The 21921-nt window shown below is 38.1% G+C and overlaps 3 protein-coding genes across 5 annotated transcripts; 1 reads left to right on the forward strand and 2 right to left on the reverse strand.

Moving 5' to 3' along the window:
- Positions 1–360: 360 nt before the first annotated feature.
- LOC145899512 (protein-glutamine gamma-glutamyltransferase K-like) lies at positions 361–10356 on the reverse strand. 2 transcript variants are annotated; one of them, XM_082988351.1, is made up of 15 exons: positions 10202–10356; positions 8212–8400; positions 6650–6806; positions 6201–6307; positions 5859–5977; positions 5396–5524; positions 4905–5094; positions 4409–4529; positions 3848–3996; positions 3302–3409; positions 2919–3134; positions 2163–2357; positions 1492–1655; positions 1087–1226; positions 361–894 (listed from the first exon to the last, which is right to left on the reverse strand). In XM_082988351.1, the coding sequence occupies exons 1-15, from the start codon at positions 10263–10265 to the stop codon at positions 741–743; spliced, it is 2202 nt and encodes a 733-aa protein (XP_082844477.1). In that variant the 5' UTR covers positions 10266–10356; the 3' UTR covers positions 361–740. The 2 variants fall into 2 exon arrangements, with proteins under 2 accessions (XP_082844477.1, XP_082844476.1); XM_082988350.1 differs by lacking the exon at positions 10202–10356 and adding an exon at positions 8769–8925.
- Positions 10357–13190: 2834 nt separating this feature from the next.
- Positions 13191–17086, reverse strand: LOC145899842 (stress-induced-phosphoprotein 1-like). 2 transcript variants are annotated; one of them, XM_082988766.1, is made up of 12 exons: positions 17006–17086; positions 16863–16940; positions 16670–16801; positions 16464–16605; positions 16140–16293; positions 15799–15967; positions 15313–15542; positions 14844–15061; positions 14472–14633; positions 14195–14331; positions 13783–13910; positions 13191–13709 (listed from the first exon to the last, which is right to left on the reverse strand). In XM_082988766.1, exons 1-12 carry the CDS (start codon positions 17006–17008, stop codon positions 13637–13639), a joined length of 1626 nt encoding a protein of 541 aa, XP_082844892.1. In that variant the 5' UTR covers positions 17009–17086; the 3' UTR covers positions 13191–13636. The 2 variants fall into 2 exon arrangements, with proteins under 2 accessions (XP_082844892.1, XP_082844891.1); XM_082988765.1 differs by having other exon boundaries at positions 13783–13922.
- Positions 17087–17739: 653 nt separating this feature from the next.
- On the forward strand, positions 17740–18707 carry LOC145898736 (glutaredoxin-related protein 5, mitochondrial-like). The gene has a single exon (XM_082987320.1). The coding sequence runs from the start codon at positions 17816–17818 to the stop codon at positions 18389–18391; it is 576 nt and encodes a 191-aa protein (XP_082843446.1). The 5' UTR covers positions 17740–17815; the 3' UTR covers positions 18392–18707.
- The last annotated feature ends 3214 nt before the right edge of the window (positions 18708–21921 follow it).

Genomic DNA, 21921 nt, shown 5'->3' on the forward strand with positions numbered 1-21921 from the left:
GTGTAAACCGGTTTAGAAGTTCGAGAGGCTGCTGAAACCGCCCCAAACCAGTTTGAAACCGGAATATTCCGGCGATTTCCACCCAAAACAGGACATTTTTGTGTCGCCCCAAATCTGAAAAAACGGAAAGGGTCTTCGTTTCAGATTTAAATCGCGTTGCGAGGTTCCATATCTTCTAAAACTTGCCTTTATTGGTTTAAACTTTTAATATAACTAGAACTGTATAATTTTAATCTGCTCCATACTAGTGGCGTGAAGCAATCGACACAAAATAGATTTATTTCTTGTTTCTCTGCAAATACTTGAATATTTCTTCCAACCTCATGAAAGACGGACACACAGCGACCCCTTGTGTTAACTTATGATATTTATTGACGTTTAGGTTGTAAAAAGATTGCAGAAAGAACATGATAGAATGATAAGAACGACGACCGTGAATGGAAAACACAAACACAGGAGGGCACTATTATCATATACATCCCCAACATCATGAGTTTCTTCTCAACTATTTTCAAACAGAGGAAAAAACATACGTGTTTAGTTAAAACTGGAGTTTTGGTTAATTTTGTGATGGTTGATACAAAGTGTGGCCGCAATGAGGTAATGAAGAATGCCCGTGTGTTGTAAAGAAAAGTCAGGTGTGTTCCCGGTTAAAAACCACTTAAAACTTAAACCCGGGCACAGCAGGGAGACCTGGGTGCATCGTCATGGGGTTCCTCGTTTGAAATTCGTTCATGTTTTTACTCTACTTTCGCCACCACGTCAACTTCCAAGTGGTTCTTGATGTCTTTCACTTGCTTGGCGTCCACGTCCACCAGGAGCGCCCTACGACCGATTTTTTTCGGGTTGATGGGGAACGTGACTTGGGCAGTTCCACCTGCAACCACCCCACGTCTGAAATACAAAGTAGGATTTCGATTAAGTTTACTTGAGGTAATTTTGATGATGGATTTGTAGTTTATGGTGTTTTGAAACAAAACCAAAACATCGCAACATTTTCCAATTAAAAGTCATGTTCCAACAAATACACATCGAATATTAAAATGTTGCGACCAATAAACCCCCCTGAAACTCCAACCAACTTACGCTAGCTTTCTGGTCATTGGTGTGCTCACACCGGGTCCCTCAAGTGTTATGATGACGTTCGTAAGTCGTACCGGTAACGGATTGGTCAAATTAACAACCACTGTGTGTTCCTTTCCAACTTGAAGCTTTCCACTATCCAACTAAATACAAAGTGACAATGTGTTACTGTAAATTTCCTAATGACTGGCAATTACATTCTTTTGAACACAAACCAGCCAAGTCAGGTTTACCTACCAAACTAATTTCTACAAATATAAAACACCAAACAATGCATTTTTCGGTTGTAGTCTACAGTTTACAATTACCTTGGCATAAGATTTAAGCAATGTCTATCGCATTGTGCCAAAGATAACCTTGAACTACCCAAATTTCGCGCAGAGCATAAAGTTACGACGGAGAACTTACTTTGATATCTATGGCCTCTTTGTTGTCGAGTCTGAACTCGAATCTATCCGCGAACATCTTCTTGCTCTCACGTACTTTCGCTACCACACTCATCCTCATAGAGTTTAGTCCGACCAGTTTGCCGTCATAATCACTGAACATTACTGCGAACTCACGGGAAACCGCTGCGTAACAATACACAATGTTACGTCACAATTACTTTCCACTTAGTTTTAATGTCATGAAGAAGCAAATGGGCCAATAATGATCAGTGAGCTGTAAACAGCGCACTGTTTTAATGCTAGACAGTCGACACGACCATCGTCAGTCGCCGACTGCACTGTAAGACCTTAGTGGGAAATTACAGGGTTGTATATGGTTATTAGCCTGCACCAAAATATACAAAATTATATACAAATATAGACAAAACCGTTATATTTTATATTCACTGTGTGTCTTACGATTGTTGGCATGTGGCCACTCTATTAAAAATGCAATAATTAACTGCTGAGTTTCAAAATTTAAATACTAGTGGCAAAAAAAGGATTCCGTTTAAACTGAAAGTGGGAAATCAGAGAAAAAAGGTTAAGAACCACTGTAACAGATCGTAAAAGTGCGGCAAAGTAAGTTCAAATACTTCTGGTTTATTGCAAATTTCAAGAGATATTGTGTTTTTTTTCAGTAAAACTTACTTTCATTGGCAGGAACTTCGACTGCCGAGAATCCTTGTCTTTTGATAAATCTTTTCTTCTCTCCAGTATATTGAGTGGAATGGAGCACAGCAGATACATCCACTGTTGATGCCTCGCTTGTATCATTCTTGATTTTAATGAGGACAGCGAAACTATCGCCGTTGTGTAGGTTAGCGGATGGCGTCGTCTCAAAATCTTTTAAAAGAAACGTCAAAAGTTCACTTTTGTTTCAACAATTGATCAGCAACTGTGCATTAGATGGTAAACATATCATTTAGCATTTATTAAAAAATGATATTGACACAACGTAGAAAGTTCGCCATGATTTCAAACCACTTTACATGGATCTTTCAATAAAGAAAAATGTAAGTTCATCTAAAATATGTTACCAGGATTGGATCACAGGATTTAGGGTCAGGTGTGTTACCATTACCACAATAGGATAACAACTAAACTAGAAAGCCTTTCGCCAACACACAGTTCAACCTAATTCAGTGTTTCCCAAACTTTTTTGTCCGCGAAACCGCACATTTAACTTCACTAGGAACCCACACAACGTCAAGTAAAAAAACATATGTTTTCGCCTTTATCGCCGTTGTATTTTTGTTAATTTTACTTAGTTCTCATGCCTTGTAGCTACCCAAAAGCATCAGATAGCTCACGAAATCCCACATAATTTTTATGGAACACACTTGGGAAAACACAGACATATAATTATTTCACACGGAAACTCAAAAACCCAGTCTTCATTCTCACCTAAAGTCAATCCCTTTCCTTCCTCTTCAACAGCCAGGAACCCATCCTGGTATTCCGGTTGGCTTCCGAACGCGTAAGCTCGTTTAAACGCCGCCCTCTCCTGTTCACTTCCTTCCGGGTGTTTGTACTCGAGTGTGACGTCATGACGTTCGTCACTTCCCACAGCTTTGGTGCTGATGGACTTTCCGACGGAGCGTGGGGACCTCTTGCCTACACCTGCGTCGGGAAAAAACTGTATTATTTACACAACAAAAATACGTTGTTTCTTTTTTTTTAAATTGTTTTTACAAAAAAAAAAGAAATTACAAATAAACGCTTTTATAAAGTATCTGACAATATCACAAAGCTTCTCTGATTTAGTAAGAGCTAGAATGTTCTATTACTCGTTATGACGTAATCGCCCGCCTCATCTTGCTCCACAATCCAGTTTACTCGATCCGAATTGACTTCGGCAAAAACGAATCCCGTTTCGAATCCCAGATAGACTTCACCTACAAATCAGAATAAAAATGACGTAATCCCCATGTGGTTGCGAGGCTTCAGGAATGTGAAAACCGAAAAATATTCGGAGATAATAGACATATACTTATATTTTAATGTCGTTATTCATGGCCTAAATTCGATAATGTTTTTTTTTTCTTCATGCATAAATGTAAAGGGAAATGCACGGTTTTATTCGCCGTGGTTAGAATCTGAGTTAAGCAAATTGCATTTAGGAAATTATGTTTAGCATGGATTCGATCGAATATGGAAATATACGAAACTGTCATATCACCAGTAGTTTGTGTTAGTTGACATTAAATTTGGGCAAAAAATAGTCGTTAAAAATGGTAGTTTCATGTCCGACAGACTATATTTGTCATACGCTAAAATCCAGGAAAAAAATGGGTCTAAATAACGTAAAAGCGTTTTCGCAACTTCATACGAACCATTCTTAACAGCAGTAACTGGTGCAGGGCCGGTTTGGTACAAGCCAAGGCTAACTTCCTGTGGAGTGGAATCGATTGCTTGCCAACCTCCATAACCTGCAGGGAGGTCATCTCTCTTCATCCAAGATTCATTCCAAACATGAAAATTCCTGGAATGTTTGCAGTGTTAAAAGTGCATTCTGAACAATTTTCAAATCTATTTGAATAAGAAGTGAAGATGCTTTAATAAAAAGCGAAACATGTTTTCTAAAACTAGAAGCGTGGACACAAAGTTGTTCTAGTAAAATTTAAATTGAATTGATGGTTAACTTGTGTCACGTGAAAGAAGTGCTGCTGGTTAGGTAGATTTCATGTAGTAAAAACAATTGCACTCTAAACAGTGTTGGGTAAAACAAAGATAATATTAGTATTGTTACTCCACAGCATACACTGTCAACGCAACAAAAAATCCTTCAAACTCCCATAGTTTTTCATTCAAAGTGACGAAAACTTCGCGAAACACCGTGTTCATAACCACAATTTATTTTTTGCAACACAGTTTAGAACCGTTAAATTCCTCACCACACGCTGTCGCCACCGAGTTCGATTTCATCTCCGTTGGTATCGACGTAATTATCAATCGTCATCGAACCTTCCGTATCGTGGGCTGATGCGAAGTTTGTGATGCTGCGAGTTGGGATTCCTGAGACAGAAAAGTTGAATTAGAAAAAGTTAATTTTTTCTTTACCACAAACGAAGTTTCGAAAATTTGTTCTTGATAATAGTAACGCCTCTAGGAGTGTTTCTTGAACAAATCACCATAGAGGGTAATATTTGACAAATTGACATGTATTGCAAGTACAAGTTCTCAATAACATCAACAAAAACAGCTTTGTATGACGAAATAAAAAGAATTTGTTATTGCCAATAATCTACAGAAACAAAGTTCTAGTTTTGATTCTATCAAGTACCATCACAGATGCTATTTTTGTTTTACACACGGCAAAAATGTCAGACTTTAAAAGTGTAAAGATATAGAAACTGTTTGTTAAACAACCAAAGAAACAACACTACTTACCAAGGCATCTTAGAACCGTTGTGACAACACCGGAAAACACCCAGCACTGACCGAAACTCACAGACTTCCCCGTTTGAAAATATTGCTGGAGAATTTCAACACTTCCGTTCCACTTGGTTGGCGCCACACCTCCTGTGTAATCTCCCGACCAATTACCGTCCAACACGCCATCCTCGTCTTGGGAGTTGACCTATCACAAACAGGAGTTCGGTCACGTGAAGGTTTACAGCAGGCATCTTTATATTTGTGTGTAGGAAGTTTACTTTGGAAATCTTACAAATAAAAACAACCCAATACTTTTGTTGACAAAGAATTCGTTTTTATGTTTCTTTAGCCCTGATGAAAGCATTGTTGAAGTGACAGAGCTTATTATAAATATCCCATACACAACTGTTTGGAAAGTCATTTCACAGGTAAAACATCATATTATAAAGATACACATCACGTTAATTGTATCTATTGTATAATTGGCAGATATAACGCCCACTTACGACAGCAGAAATGAGCCGCGTCACCCACACGGGGTCGCCCCTCCTTTTTGTCCACTTGTTTGGTTTCTGCTTGACTCGCTTATCTCTGTCCAGGAGAGAGAGACTGCACTCCAATATATTCTCCTCAAACTAAACAACAAATATTTTATTAATTTATTTTCACTACGAAGTGGAAGTCTTGCTGCTTAGCTGGTTAGACCGTATCAAGTCACCAAATAATAGGATCTACTAGGTCGAAACAGTGGTTTGCAGCTCACTATAAACGTTATTGGCGATCTATTGTTTATACGGATGTAGATTTGATGCAGCACAAAAAGGCAACTTCATATCAGTCGATTAACTTGGTTTCACAATTCACATAATAATGCGATGAAAAGCCTCAGGTAAAGCTCACAATATATTCCATTACGTCTGTGATATTGAAGGCTTTTTACCTGCAAATCTATTTAAAGCTCATTATTACCTGCCCAAAATTCCACTTCTTCGGTGAAATCCATCTGCTGCTTCCTCTGTAAACTATCCCAAGATCACTCATGACATATTCTGTCCTTTCCTTATCATTTTCCATGTAAACAGCGTCGTCTGAAAAGAAAGAGACATATCGAACGTTTGCCGCAAAATAAACTTAGTTTGAAATAACGTCGTTTGAATAAAGTTGCTTTTACTTGAATGAGCTTATCATTGAAATATGTACTTCATGTCGTTTTAATAAATCATTTACGTCTCGAATAATTTTATATCAAATCTGCATTAATTGAGACCCAAACGATCATGTTAGCTGTCTATTGAAATATTTAAAACAAACCTTTGCACCAGGGATTAAACAGAATGATGACGTCAGGTTCCTTATCACGTGTTGTAACGATCTGGTCGTCTTTTAAATGACTCGTAAACTCGACTACCGCTTTGTATCTGAAGCAAGGATGGAAGGAGTTGACGGAAATTCATACAGGAGGAAGTAGAACGTACGTTTTTATTGGATGTAGTAACACACATACATGAGACTGTTACAATTTTGCTTCACGGAAGCTAAAGATCGCCTTTTGCCGAATAAATTCGACTGAATAAACCGAAACTAATTTTGGTATCTATCTCTTTAAAATCGCAATGAATTTATTTTTGCAAAAATATTTGGCCGAAACTGAATAATTATAAAAACCTTGGTTTCGGCCGAATTAATTCGGCAAACCGAACTTTCGGTGCATCCCTACCAAATAACGAACACATGTCAACACAAAACAACGCATTACTCACTGTCCTATGGGGGTGGTAGGCGGGATGTTGACTTTGAAAGTGACCAGGAAAGTTTCTTCGTTTTCATCGACTATCTGCATTCCCCACTTGCTATTGTCAAGAGCGTCCACTAGCGGACAACGTATCTTGGATGAACTCGTCAGTTGGGGGTTGGCACCTGAATAGATTATTTAATAACCTGAATGAAATCCGTGTACAGAAAAGGAATCACAGAAGGGTTAAAATGCCAGGACTAGTAAACATGCAGATAGCGGCGTTGGACTAGAATGTTTGGCTACATTTGGTCATTATTCCGAAGCAGCAACCACGGTGTTTGTGAAGCATTTGGGTTTATCATAAACATTGCTGGATATATGAGACTGTTTGTAGCCTTAACCAAACCAAACCAAACCATTGTTGCCGGTCACAAAAGGTTACATAAATGGGCTGACACAGAACGGTTTTATAGGATTTCCAAACTTTTTACTGGGCCTGCGAGTACCAGGTTAAGTAAACGAGCGTAACGGATACCAAGTCGTAAATTGTTATAACTACGCCACCTCCTCTCATAAAATTGTCTTTGGAATGTTTGGTTCGTAAATGGTGCGCCCACAAAGAGTAACTACCCTGTACTACAAGCCGTTTTGCATACGTGTTACATTAATTCAGTTATTTTTAAAACCAGTACAAAATAAGTTAGGTCAGTTCTGAACCCCATATAGTTCGCGTGTACGCATAATATAAATTCTCATGCTAAAGGTTAAACCCCAGGGGTGGAAAAGTCCCTTCTTATAATTGCAATTTCTGTAAGAATCTCAACGTAGTAAAAAAAAAATACTACATGCATGTGATATAAAATGCTCAATATGCATATAAAAGCATTTTAATGCTGCATGTGAAAAATGCACAATAAAGGTATAGATTTAATAATTGTCATTCAAATAGGAGTGGGATCCAACTTGCTTGTGCATTTTAATTTGAATGTTTAGGCAATGAATGATATGCAACTTGGCACAACACGACAAGGTTGGCGGTGACTGTGTTTGTTACGTTTACCGTCTGTCGTCGCATTCAAGAAACCAAACCCCCACAGGGATTGTTAATTATTTGTTCGCAATTTCTGGATATTACGTCAGCGACGGGCGATGCACAACAGACTTTCCTAAACTTTTGGAACCCCGCCAACGCCCTTTACCCCATTCAGGAATGTCTGCTAATGAATATTCCTGAAATAGCGATCCGTTCGGCTTCAGAAAAATGCAAATACGAGATGCGAGCCTTACAAGGACACAACTTCTGTGAGAAGTTGGTGTTAACCTTGTGCAACGCGAGAAGTCTACAACTTTTTGGGGTGCTTTCTGTTCCACGTAGGGCCGAATTAAAGTTGGCATGCTGCGTTAAGATGGATACACCAAATGCATTATTTTAGTATGACTTACTAGTTTATAATTCGTTTATTCTTAAAAAATTGTCAGTTATCGGAGCCAGCGGTTTTGGATTTCAAGATATGAGCTACTGTTGGTAATAGAACTGGTTCACAAAAACTGTAAAATTTTAGTTTGTACGTGCTTAAGATATCTTACCCAAGTTTAGTTCCAGCACCGTTTTGTCTGCCTGCCTGTGAAACTTCCGCTGGAATTTCATTTTCAGGGAAAAAGTTTGACCTCTGCGCAACACAAGATTACTTGTCGCAAACTCATTGGTGTGATGGGCGAGCTCATTTTCTTCGTTCATCCAATCACAGTCGACTGTCTTCAAATCCAATCCTTCCGCTAAAAATGTCAATGGTCAAAATTTAACACTGGTAATTGCTACAAGTACAGAATTAAAAAAAAAATTCTTTCATAGAAAAATTCTTAGTGGAGACAAATGCAAGCTTCACGAATTAAGAGTCTCTGGTGTGCCTACGTAGCCAGTAATAAACTACCAAGTGTAGACTTACAACTAGGGTCTCCAAACATTTGCACCAAAAATATGACAAATATCAGAATTGATGAACATAATTTAGGTCATTTCCATCACTTCCGTAACTGTAGTGTATGGTAATGTTTAATAAACACTGTTTCAATGTATTTTACAAGACGTTAGTTGAGCATAGATACATCTGACCGGTAATCACTATAACAAGCAATATTTGTACCTGAAAATGACGATGGAATATCAACAACAGACGTTGAACGACAGCACAAAACAGAACAACAAGATGTACTTTTACGTTTGCCTCTACCACCCATAATTTTAGCTTATGTTCAACCCTAATTCAGCAACAAGCTAAATTAATCAGCAGCCCAACACGAAACTACAATCTTATTATTCGATTCTAACAACCGCATCTGTAACCGCATATATGTGCCATTGTTTGTGTATTGTGTGGGCAACAAAAGCTCGTGTTACGTCAGCTAGTGCGTGGGATTGATTGACTGTAAGTCCTGACGGTGATGAGAAAATGATAATATAAGAGTCGTTGACGTCGATTATGTTCTAATGTTACTTTCGATTCAGATGGCTCGTGGTAGTTCCCGTTTCGAACATCAGGCCGCAAAACTTGCAGGTGAAAGCAGTGGCGAAGCCATCCCAAAATTTTGGTGAAGGTCAATGATTTGTGGGGTTATGCGAGTGAAAGTTTTGATTTAAAACAAGAAAATAATTTGGCGCGCTCAACACCAAATTAATTTGGACATTTCGAAAAAAAAAAAAAACAAACTAACTAATCTTTTATCTGGTTATTTTGAAAAGGGTCATGTCCCCGTTGGCCTCACCTTACTGGCTACACCAAGAAGAAAAGGGCGTTAATAGACTTCCAATAAAATTTACGGCAACAGGTGTGAGCAAACGTTTCGCCACAAGATCCATCAATAAAGTCCCAGGTTCAAAGCATTTTGAAAACAGTTTCGACTCCATAGTGAAAATTAACTACAGAGGTTATAAGCTAAGCACCCTATTAGATTGTTTTGCGTTCATTAAACGTGATAGCGATTTTTATACAACACTAAAACGGTAAAATTTGGACAGAGAGATAGACGCATGCCAGACACCAATTTCCGCAACCATAAAGTCGGTAAACGGGTGATTTACTTTAACTCCAATGGCGCCTCTTTGGAACGTATGCTAGCAACAACGTGTAGCCCAATGCTTGGAAAATTCTACCACAGGTCAAAAAACAAGTATGAATATCAAAATTTGTTTGTATCAATTAACCATTTAATACTGGTATGCGCAACCAAGTTTTTAGGCTGGTATGTTCAAATCTAGAACCTCGGGGTAAATGACCACACGAGTCGGGACATGCACCATTAATATGCTCCAAACACTAAATCACAATGTTGTCAGCAACCGTTATATTGCCACCAGCTGTATAGAGCTACATTACAGCACGGGCAAACAATTAAAAATGTTGGGTTTATGACCACTTGGTACCAATGAAGATCGTTTATTGTGACTTCTTTACGCATGCACTGAGGCCCTTACTCCCTAAAAAATGTGCAATTTTGAGTCAATTAAACAGTGGAGATTGTATTGATTTGTATTTCGCCCAAACTTTCGTTCAGTTTTGTCGTCACAACAAACACTTACTTGGCCTGGGTTCCTCCGCGCCGCCCAAACATTGGAGCTTTTTCAGTTTGCTGAAGAACGACATGCTTCACTGCAATTCAATGGATGACGTCAGCAGATGTTTTTGACGAAAATTTAGACTATGACCAACCTTCAAACACTGGGCTATTTATATCTGACCTACATATAAAACGTTTCAGTTATTTTCGTTGTAGATCAGAAGTTTTTAAATCAAAGCATGCGTACGTTTAAAATTTATTAAGTTTTAACAGATATACAGAAATGCGCTTTGCTGGATTTGTTTTTTAACGAACCAAACAAGTTAATACAACCTTAACCTCGAATCCTACAGACAATCCCAATAATGCAATTACTTAAGAATTGTAAACTGTCAAATTTCTCGGATTTCACATAACAACTTGGGCAAAATAAACTTCTCACTGCAATCCAAAGGCGCCGGTACAAGATCGACCCGCAGATCAACCGCCCACAGAAGAATGTGCGGAATTATTCCAGACGAGGCTACGACAAAAATTGTGGCGCCTAAAAATAGCCTTGTGATCGCTTTTGGTTTATGCTGACCGGCCATAGACCTGTAAACACCTGTGGTTTCAGATTATTTTCGCAGCATTTATTAAGTACTTGACTTTTAAGAATTTATTCGCAACAGTTTATTTTACTATTTCAAGAGATAATAAGTGCTGTATCCCCGTTAACCTGACCAAACCTGGTTGTTGTGAAAGCTTTCAGTTCCTTCTGTAGCACCTATGTTTAAAAGCAACCTCAGGAACAAAATCTCAAGCTTTATGTTGACTGAAATTCAACAGAGCGTTAAAAAGTAGCGCACTGGCAGCAAAATGTACTTTCTGTGGTCACTGGGCTTTCGACAGAGCAGCCCAGTAAAGCTACAACCCCATGTTTGTCTGGTCGGTCTTAAACGCAACTTTGTAGTTTCTGTGTTCAGTTTCACTGTGCGTAAACCTGGATTTATTGCTGCAACCAACTACACCACAACTTCTGTACACGACTGAACGCCAAAAAGGTTCCATACTACATAAAAATGCCTATTTTGCCAATCTACAGACACTGAAGGATCTAAACCAATTAATTTGCGCCATTTTAACAACAACATGTTGACAATTCGCACTGTTTGCACAAAAGAAGTTATTTGCAAATAGCGCCTCGGGGGGATTGCACGGCACTCGTCGCCTTGTTGATAATACCACGACTGGCAGCGTAGTGTTTTTATATTGCCGCCAGCACTGTTCCCAAATTACACCCCTTCAATCACACACGCATGTCATTCTGCTTAGGCATGGGATGCCATATATTTGAACATCATTTATATTTACAAATTTCCGATTCTTGCAATTGAAATAAGATTTACTTAAGTCAAGCAGACAAAAAGAATTGTATTGTTTCAAACTCAACAGACCCTCGACAAATTTGCATATGTAAAAAACGCATCTGCATCTGATATTCAGAAATTATTTTATGTATAGTATTTAAGCCGATCTTATTAGTTTCGTATTATGGCAAATGGCATGCTGATAGTATCCTGCAGACATTAGTAATCCACACAAACGCTCGGCGCTGTTTTAATCAACATAAGCTACTTTTGTAACTCCCAGCAACGTGCCATTGAAAATTAAAATCACTCTATCTCTTGAACCAATGCACCAATCCTCTGGACCTGCCCATTGCAAAGAGCATTGTGACATCACACATAGCGATACACTCCGCTTGCGTCGGAGAATTTTCCAGATGACTGAACACGAATTCTACAAGGATTACAAGGTTAGCAATGCGTTCATCGAGAGGGCGAAGAAGTCCAGTTGCTACAATTATGGTGACTATGTTGTAACTATGCCAACTGATCAGGTTTAATTGGGAAAATCAATCTCTCTAAAACTACATGGTTTCACAAACCAGAGCAAATCCTGCTTTGAATAGTGAGTTTACCGAACTAACCTCTGAAGTTGATTGTTTTTAATCTGAAACGTTCAAACATGCATGTACAGACGAATGTGTGCAATTCCAAAAAGCTACATGCCATTGAACCACTAATATTCCTCAAACAATTCCAATAACGCTTTTGTCGACATGAGTTTGCCGAAGTACTGCTGACCTGCAAGGAAGGCGCTTTAACTTTTGACGTGACCGGAACCAATAACTTGAACAAACCGGCAAACTATTATTTCAGCCTACGCCCCTCTGCCAAGCAAACTGACCAACTCTCAATGTTGGTTTTCTTCTTTGGCGGGAAGTGGCTTCACAATCACCGCAGTTGATTCAATCCGCGCGACTTTATTTGCGCCGGTCATTCGAGAACTGGCGGTAAACACACGTTGACAATTTGACGACTTTTACGTGGGGGGTGATAACAAAGATCACGTAACTCCATTGCACAGTCCGCCGGAAAGGATAAGTTCTTTTAAGTTTTCCATACGGTAGTAAAATAAGTAGTGAAATCTTCGCAATCAGCAGTCCCAGATATTGTCACGTTGTTGTGGTTCGCGCATTAGTTTGGTTGTAAAATAAACTGTTTGACAACACCGCAGTGGACAATAGTTGGGAATATTTGTCTGTCTGGTTGAAAAAAATGTTGCTTAATTTAAAACTTTTTAAAAACCGCACGTATATTTCGCGACTTTAAATCAAAGACTGTATTGGCCCGGGAATCGAACCCACAACATCATGCGAACAAATCTCGATTACCTTTGTTCACGGTTGAGTGGTTTGTATAGAGGGCAACCCGTATTTGTGCGATTGTGCCGAAAAGTTGGCAAACAACTTAACACTCTGCTATGCTTTCAGCTAAAGAATTCCAACAGGCTCTGCCTAAAACACCTTCAATATTCTTGTTTATTTTACCCATAACTGACAGACAAAAATAAATTTTCTGGGTGAAAGAACCCCAGACAATTTTTTTTTCGTTAAAACATATTTCCGACAAATTCTTGAGGAAATTTCAAAATTTTAGAAGCATACCAGATTGCCATTCATGGAGGACACAGTCATACTTTTTATTGGCCAGGAGGCAAAAAAATACAGTTTACACACCCTCGTTCCTTGGGTTGGTAATATTAATGGAACAAATATTATGTGTTTTATAAGAACTTGCAGGGATTCGACATTGACAGAACAAGGAATCAACAATACTTTACACACAAAAACATTTTGAACAAAAATTATGAACGAATATTGTCAAAAACTTGCATCCATGCAGGATGTTTTCATTTACCAGGTGAAGGCATTCCGAATTCAAGGTGTTTCAAAATTGCAGGAATTTTTTTTGGTGCAGAGACAAACATATGAAAAATACTCGACACATGTTATATGCAAAAGCCGGCTATTTTGATACAAAAGGTTTGGAAGCATTGCAACATCAGCAGCAATGGCACAGAAATACCGTTATTGTCCTAAGTTTTCCACAAGGGGGCGTGATGCAGGCACTCAGCGCACGGAGAGAATTCCAACGTCGAGGAGTTTTTGGATGTTTCGCGCGACTTCTGGGTTCTTTAAATGCCTGCAGCAAAAAATACTTCTTTGCAAAACAACATAATTTTCATCGCAGTAGTCTCGGATATAAAGAATCATACTCCTGCAGTGCTCTTGGATCACTTTGGATCTGATCGAGGATCATCTTCATTGCGGGATCCTTCATAATCCGCATCACTTCCGGATCACCCATCGCTCTCTTCTGAACTTCTTCAGGGTTGTTTCGATTCTTGTAATCGCCCTGAAAACATTGCAAACGAGACTGAATCTACAAATCACTCCTAAACAGACTCACAACTGCCTTGCTTAGGTAATTGCAGAGGGAATTTCATGTACAGATTTTAAGGTATTAACTAAAATGACAACAAAATCGATTGTAAACCTTTAGGAACTGTAAAGAGGACTTCAATTCATTCCAATAGTTTCATACACACAGCATAAGGTTAAAAAAGAAATTTCTAACGTCCAAACGTCTATTTTTTAAGAATTAAATAAAACATAATATTAACTTACATGTAGACAACGTCTAAGGCCATCTGAGGCCTCTGTATTGTTGGGATCAATGTCCAAGGCCTTTTGGTACGCATCCACAGCTCGCGAAAATTCCTTTAATGCTTCCAGCGAACTTCCTCGACGTACATGACCCTTGACTAATCAACAAGGAGATGCATTTATTACAAAGCAAAACTAAAACTCAAGCCACAAATCTAAACTTTTAACACTTGATCAAGTAGAAAAAATATATAACTTACAGTTATTTGCACTATTTGAAAGAAATCTGAACACTTACTGAATTGTGGATCTTTTTTAATACAATCATCACAATCCTTAAGCGCAAGCCTGAATTCAAGTAATTTCATGTAGCAAGCAGCGCGGTTGGAATAAACAGTGGCATTGTCAGGATTCCTATTGATCGCTTCAGTGTAGCACTTCAACGCTTCTGGGTATTTCCCTAATACAAAAGCAAAGGTGTTTTTGAAGTGGTGTTCAAGCGTTGTACAACAGAAATAGGTCAGAAAATAAATTAATTGCCAAGCATGGATGTTCCTATCTTAATTTAGCAACTCAATTTAATAAAAGAGTAAACAGTTGACATTGGTCCAAAGTAACAACAGAGAAAAAAAATCCTAATATTTTAAACTAGAAACATTTGAATTCTAACCTTCTTTGTACAAATCATTCCCTTTGTTTTTCTCCTCCAATGACAGTTCAGGATTAACGTACGCCAATCTTTTAGCTTCTGCAATTGCTTTTTCGCATTGCTGAAGTTTGGAAAGTGTCTCTTTGTTTCTGTTTTCGCTCAGTGATTTGTTGTAGAACGTGATCGCATTTTCGTACTCCTTTTCTTTTACGTACGAGTTTCCGATTCGGGTGAAAGCTCTACAAAATCCAGATTGTAAAGCAATTAGTTTAGAAGTGGGATGCTACACAGACAACCCTAATATACTCCACAACATACACTACTGTCTAGGACACAACATGAATTGGCGGGCTATAAAATATGATATATTCATAGAAGTTACAGGAGATTCTTAATCACTTCAGCACATAATAACTATTGTACAGCTTTTATATAAGGGTTGACTAACAAAATATTCACATAACAACATGAAAAGTTAAACTTAACATACTTCGCAACGACTGCGTAATCCGCTCTATTTTCCCTGCCCACATTGATGGCTTTATGGCAAACTTCTCGACATTTTTCCATTTCCCCTTGTTCAAAATACACCGCAGCAATATTTGTAAGGAACGTCATATTTTTTGGGTCGAGTTCACAGGCCTTTTGGTAATGTTCCAAAGCTTCTGTGAACTGTTTTTTCTTGTAAGCCACATTCCCCAAAGCCTTTTCATCGAGAGCCTTTGATAAATAAAGCAGCGATTGGAACATCAATAAAGCACAGAAAAAAAATAAGAAATTGTATTAAATATTGTTCATTCACCAAGTTTAGTCAACCAAATAAACCTTGATTGCCAAGGTCAACATGCATACAAAAATGTTCTGACACATCTGTACAAATTTATAACACAATATAATGATTGGATCATTTGTATTTTTTGTCAAACATAGGAAACTTTTAAATCTCACAAACCTTAGGAGTAAAACTGAAACTTACTGCCTTCTGATCTGTGCCAAGCTTTGGTTTTTCAGGTTCTGGTTTCTTCTCCTGTGATGATGTGGATGGCGTTGTATCCATCGGCTCATCATGACCACCGTTAGACATGCCAAGGTTGATGCCCAGGATGGCACTCAACGTTTCCTGGAATCTTGGATCCTGTAGTTTTCTAACAACAGAAATCACATCCATGAAAGTGTAGGATAACCAAAAAAGCATGCCTTAAATGTGTTTTATCTGAGGCTTTATAACCACGGCTACATTATGTATGTTGGTTCACATCACACAAATATTTTAAAAACTACCAGAATTGAAATAAAATATATGAAAATATATAGTACTGTGCAATGCATTTTGGGTCTTTATTGAGATCTTCCAACATTTTCATATAACTTGGATCTTTAAAGAAATCTTTTGTTTTTGGGTGAGTTTTAAGAGTCTTTGTTATGGCTTCAATGTCAGCGAATGGGTTCATTGGCTGGCTTCCTGCAGGTCCTGTAAAAAAAGTTTATTCAATTTGATAAAAAAACAAGACTACAAACTGAAAATTAAGCGGGAGACTCATGCAATATTATATGCAGTGTAAACAATACTGATCAGAATACAATTGATAGGCAAAATTATTATTCAAGAAATAAACACAGATACAATGTCAAATGCACTACCTGTCAAGTGACCGTCACATTCCACAATCCCAGTTTTTAATTGTTCATTGTTGGGATCAAATTTAAGCCCATCTTCATAGCACATTTTTGCTTCCTCATAACGGTTCAAAAATTCTAGAGCTGACCCCTTTCTTGAGTATCCCTGAAACCAAGTTTTTTTGATTTAATTCCTTATTGTATCTTCCATAACCTTGACCATAATTCACCTTTGGCCAATCTGGTTTGATTTCGATGACAGTCTCAGCATCTTTCAATGCATCTAGATAGTTTGTGTCTTTTGCGTAAGCAGCTGAGCGATTGCTGTATAGAACATGGTTTTTCGTATCCACTGCGATTGCCTGAAAGAAGAGAGTACATTTATCAATACAAAAAATTTTAACTTTGATTTAACCAACCAACCTTTGTGTAGAATTCTATAGCCTCTGCGACTTTACCATCGCGAAGAGCTTGATTTCCTTGGCTTTTTAGTTGTTCACTCTTCAAAAATAAATGATAGTTGCACATGCATCATTTTGTTTTAAAAAATTGGTTATTGGACTTACCATCGCAGTATCAGTGCAGTTGACTTTCGAGTAATGCTCTGTTTGGCCAACTAAACGTACACAGTACAACACTTAAGCTACAATAAATAAAAACGATTTAACACGCATTAATAAACAACAGTTTACCTAACGGCACGAACAACAGACAAAACAAAAAGAAACACTTGTGCGATAAACTTTATAAAACGTACATGTTTTTGCAATGTGCGCATTCTCGAAGTTTCGCATTTATCCAATCAGCAGAACAGCAGATATACTTAAAATGAAAAAACAAAAGCAACATAAATTCTACAAAAAAAATATAATTCAATCTTGTTTTGAATTTTGACCATACCTAATTTTTTTTTGTGGTAATAATTTACTTTTGTGATTGGTTTTGTTTTGGAAATTATGTGGGCAGTTTTTACCCATTTTGGTTTTCCATAGAGACAAGTTAATTGGACATGAAAATTTTTTTTAATATTTTTTATAGATAAAATACTTCAATAGCACTGCAGTTTATCATTAAACAAATTTGGCTAAATACATTTTTGTGTATTTAAAAATACAACATCATTACTAACAGCGTGATGCAGCAAAATATAACATAGGGTTTTTTAGCAAGCATTTTATTGTTTGTTGCACTTGTTTCTTTCCATAAAAAAAATGAAGTTGAAAACTATTTTAGTGTCATATTTATAAAGCTAACATTGTACAATTGTATTTATTTTAAATTTTATGGTGTTTTTAGGTTTGATAATTGAAAATTGACTGCAATCTACAAAATTAAACCACAGAAGCTTTTTACAGCAACTCTTATTATCCGATGCAATGACAATGTCAGTGGCTTGGATTGTGGCAAACACACTGAACCGTTGCTCAGCCAGAAGTAACAATGCTGTTCGATTGATCAGAACGCTATCACATTCTGTCACACCAAGTCCGTTCCCAGCTTCAAAACGTGCCTTGGCATGTGTACAGACAAACATACTACAAGCATTTCCCTTAAATCAGACCTGTTTTATGGGCAATGCAAAATTTTCCACTGAGAATAGCTCAGTAGACAGTGGAAGCAAAGAACACATACAGTCACTTGTGAATAATAATGATGTAGTTGTGTTCATGAAGGGAGTTCCTGATCAACCTCAGTGTGGGTTTAGCAACGCTGTCGTCCAAATCCTGAGGATGCATGGCGTAGAATATGATTCCCACAATGTTCTTGTCGATGAAAAGTTACGAGCTGGTATAAAAGAGTTTTCGGACTGGCCAACCATTCCACAAATTTACTTGAAAGGTGAATTTGTTGGTGGCTGCGACATTTTCCTACAGATGCACCAAAGCGGCGATCTTATCGAAGAACTGAAAGGAGCAGGAATACGATCAGCACTATTGGACAAGGAAAAATAACTACATTTTATATCTATTTGTCATTGTTGCAACAGTTTGAATGTTTTTCTTGCACTTGCAACCACCTTCATACCAAATTTTGGTTGGGTTACAAAAAGGACATTATGATTTCAATGTAAGCAGTTTGTGGTTATCGATGTATTTTGCAGAAAGGCAAATACCACCAATAACACCATAAATATTTGATTGGCCCAGTCTGTGAAACGTTAGTGCTTAAATTTACCTAATATTCAATACCTCTCCTAACACTTGTTTATTATCTTTAGGCCTTCAATGGTATGTCAGCTTGTAATGATTGAAATAATGATTACATTACACCAACAGCAAATTTGGAAGCTTATTTATTTGTTTTTGTCCTGGGTTTCCTTTATGTTCACCTAGGTGTTTTGCGTGATGGCAAAATAGTTTTTTCGGATAGTATAACTTAACAGAGAGGGTAGGACTAAAATTTATTTTGTGTACCTGCAAAATAAGCCAAGCTTGCTCGTTCAATGTTACTTGTTACCACACCGGAATTGGATTCCATACTGGTATTGCCAGTAGCATCGTGTTTGTTAAAAGTGGAGTCATCGAATACCGTGATATGTTTTTAAGCTTTTAAGTTTCCACCAAAAACGTGCTATTTCTATGACGATGCAAGACTACGATCAGCATTCGGCCGGTACGCTAGGCACGGACTCCCGGCAAAAAATATGTATCTTGGATATGGTTGCAAAGGTTTTTAATGACGTTTTCAACGATGCAAGTAATATCTTGTATTGGCGAAAAAATAATGGAAATCTGTTGAGAGATGGCCAAGTTATGTGCGTTAAAGTGCGTCCGCCAGCGTTTTGCTAAAATTCACTTTCAAACAAACTGATGTAAACATGTTAATGCACAAAACAATTAAAAACAATATCGAAATGCGCATCATCGCTTGGTTGAACTCGACACTTGTTTATTTACGGAAGTGATGCTAAACAACGTGACTCACTAAGAGAGCTAAAAAGAGTGGATTGGTTTTTAAATGTGTTTACAGTATGAGTGTTTGTCAGGCGAAAAAGAACACAAAAATGCAGTTAAAACTTACGATAGGTCAGGCACATCTGCAGAAAAAATTCAGGGAAGATATTTTCTATTGATTTTTTTGTTTTTAATCAACCGCCCTTATAAGCACAAAAGAACTGGGTTAATTCAGATACAATTCGTCCTATAAATTTATCCGCATTTCCATAGACATTCGTTTCAAGCCTAACGTTGTGTCTCAGTCTAACACCACGGTGGCTGCAGGACCTGTCACCGATGGTCTGTTCTTGGACCCAAGTTTGGTCTGAGACGCAAACGGAGATCTGGACTGATCTGTGAGACTAAATTGCAATCTGTTAAACCGAAAACCATGATCTGTTTATTTGTTGAAAAAGGTGCAAAAATAAGTGACATAACCAGCGAAGGCGTAAATGTAATAGTGTAAAAGCGGTTTCAAAAGACAAAGTTTTAAACAAAATTTTAAAATGTTTCGAATCATGACAAGCCGAATTCCCTACAAAAACCCTTCTGTTACGTCATAAGCGAAACACTAACAGCGGTTTGTCAGAAGTAATCAATTGTTTGATGAAAATTATGTATTAACACTAGGGATGCGCAAACACAGTAAAGAATGCTTTCATCAAATAATCGGCCAAATCCGAATAATTGACTAAAAAGTTAATCATGGTTTGAAAACTTTTAATTTTTATTCAGATCTAAAACTTTGCACAGTTTCAGATGCTGTCTTTAAATTTGAGTTAAGCTCATGACGGATTCTGCCGAATATAAAATATAATATTACACAAGTTATAATTGGACAGAGAGGATCCAGCACAGGTTTCTGCGTGTGGCCTTCTCGCCGCCAATTGATGTCGTCCTGGGAATAATCCACGAAGTTGAAGTGACGACAAAACCACCAGTCCAATTATAACTTTCGTAATATATATTATATTTTATGTTGTCGGGTTGCAATTCAGTGCAGTGTGTTGCTTACGTGTGGAAGCGTGTGCGAAGTTTAAGTCCCAGGAAATATTGTGATGACAAAGCGTGCAATGACGATGTCGTTGTTTTTCATCGGCAAATTCTATCATTTGTTTATGCTTTGCCGCGACCAGTGACGGGTTGGAAGGAAATTATAAGTAATGGGTATTGTGATAGTTTGATGGGAAATGCGTTGTCTGTTGTGGTTACTCGATAGCGGGAGGGTCGGGATTGTTCCGTTCTTTCCAGTACATAGTTTGAGCAAATTGTTACTTTATATCCCAACTCAGAGGTATTTCATGTAAAACCGCATAATTGGCAGGATCGAGCCCCCAACTGCGCAAGTCATTACTTGGTGACCACAGCTATCGTATCGACGCCTTGCCTGCGAAGCCAGTAAACCTTGGTTTATGTCGCAAGACCTTTTTGGAAGGTAAATAACTTCGGGTACCCGTGTACGGCAATATACGTGTATAGGCTTCGCACTGACTGTTGGCTCTATCGTATAGTTTCAAAGTCCGTCGCCTTAATCTCGTGGGCGGGTTAAAAACCGCACGCTTTTGTTGGCAACTTAACCGCAGACACAACGATGCAATGGAGAATCAGACGGTTGTGAAACTTCAAGTCAACATAACACTGGTGTTAAAATGCTTGTTTAAATAAGGCATCAGTTGCGCCATGTTGTTGGAAATTTTGCAAACGTTATAAAGGCTCAAAGTAAGGCCTTGGTTTTGTATTGTTAGAGCAGGAAGTTATTCAGAAATGCTGGCTTAACACAGCTGGCTTCACTGGCTCCGTAACCTAGCCTGCCGTCGCTATATATGCAACTCGGTGTCTGCGTGGAACAGTAACCTTTTATAACCCTGTATTCTAGCAGCATGGAAATCGCACCGTTTTGCGAATGATAGGCTGTAGTTTGGAGTTACTTATACTGCAGGATTATTTTCTTTGAGGAGTAGCAATAAAAGAGGCCGTTAATGTAAGGTGTTCGTAGGGTGGGCGTGATTGTGTTGTGTTTACGCTTGTAGCCATGATTCAGACGAGCCACGGCTTCAAACATTAACACAGCATAATGGGGACAAGCGATGACCTGTACACGTTGTTGTTTATAAACGAAAAGTGTCGGCTTGTTTCCACTCTGCTTCCTTATAAAACGGCAACAGGCGACAAACTACCAGCGGCTTTAACGGCCGCGTGTACGCAAGCACAGCTTACTGTATTGTGATTTTTAGTCAGAAAATTGGGATTGGGAGATACAACTATAATAGTGTAGTTTAATATCGGGTCGGCGATTGGCGATTGCTTGGGGTCAGTGTGGACCTCTATTAAGTATAGCAAGGAAAATTAACTTGTTAAATACAGTACGTTGACTTTTGCATACAGTTTTAACGATCAGCTTTATATCCAACTGTGGAGATCGTTACGGTTTATTTGACTTATTCGACATCGCTGGATAAAGGGAGCTGAAACATTTATTAGAATTTAAAACCGCGCTATAAATTTTAATACTACATGTGGATCTCAATTAATGTCAGTCTTAAAAT

This window comes from Ascidia mentula, chromosome 4 (genome assembly GCF_947561715.1).
Source record: "Ascidia mentula chromosome 4, kaAscMent1.1, whole genome shotgun sequence".
NCBI lineage: Eukaryota > Metazoa > Chordata > Ascidiacea > Phlebobranchia > Ascidiidae > Ascidia > Ascidia mentula.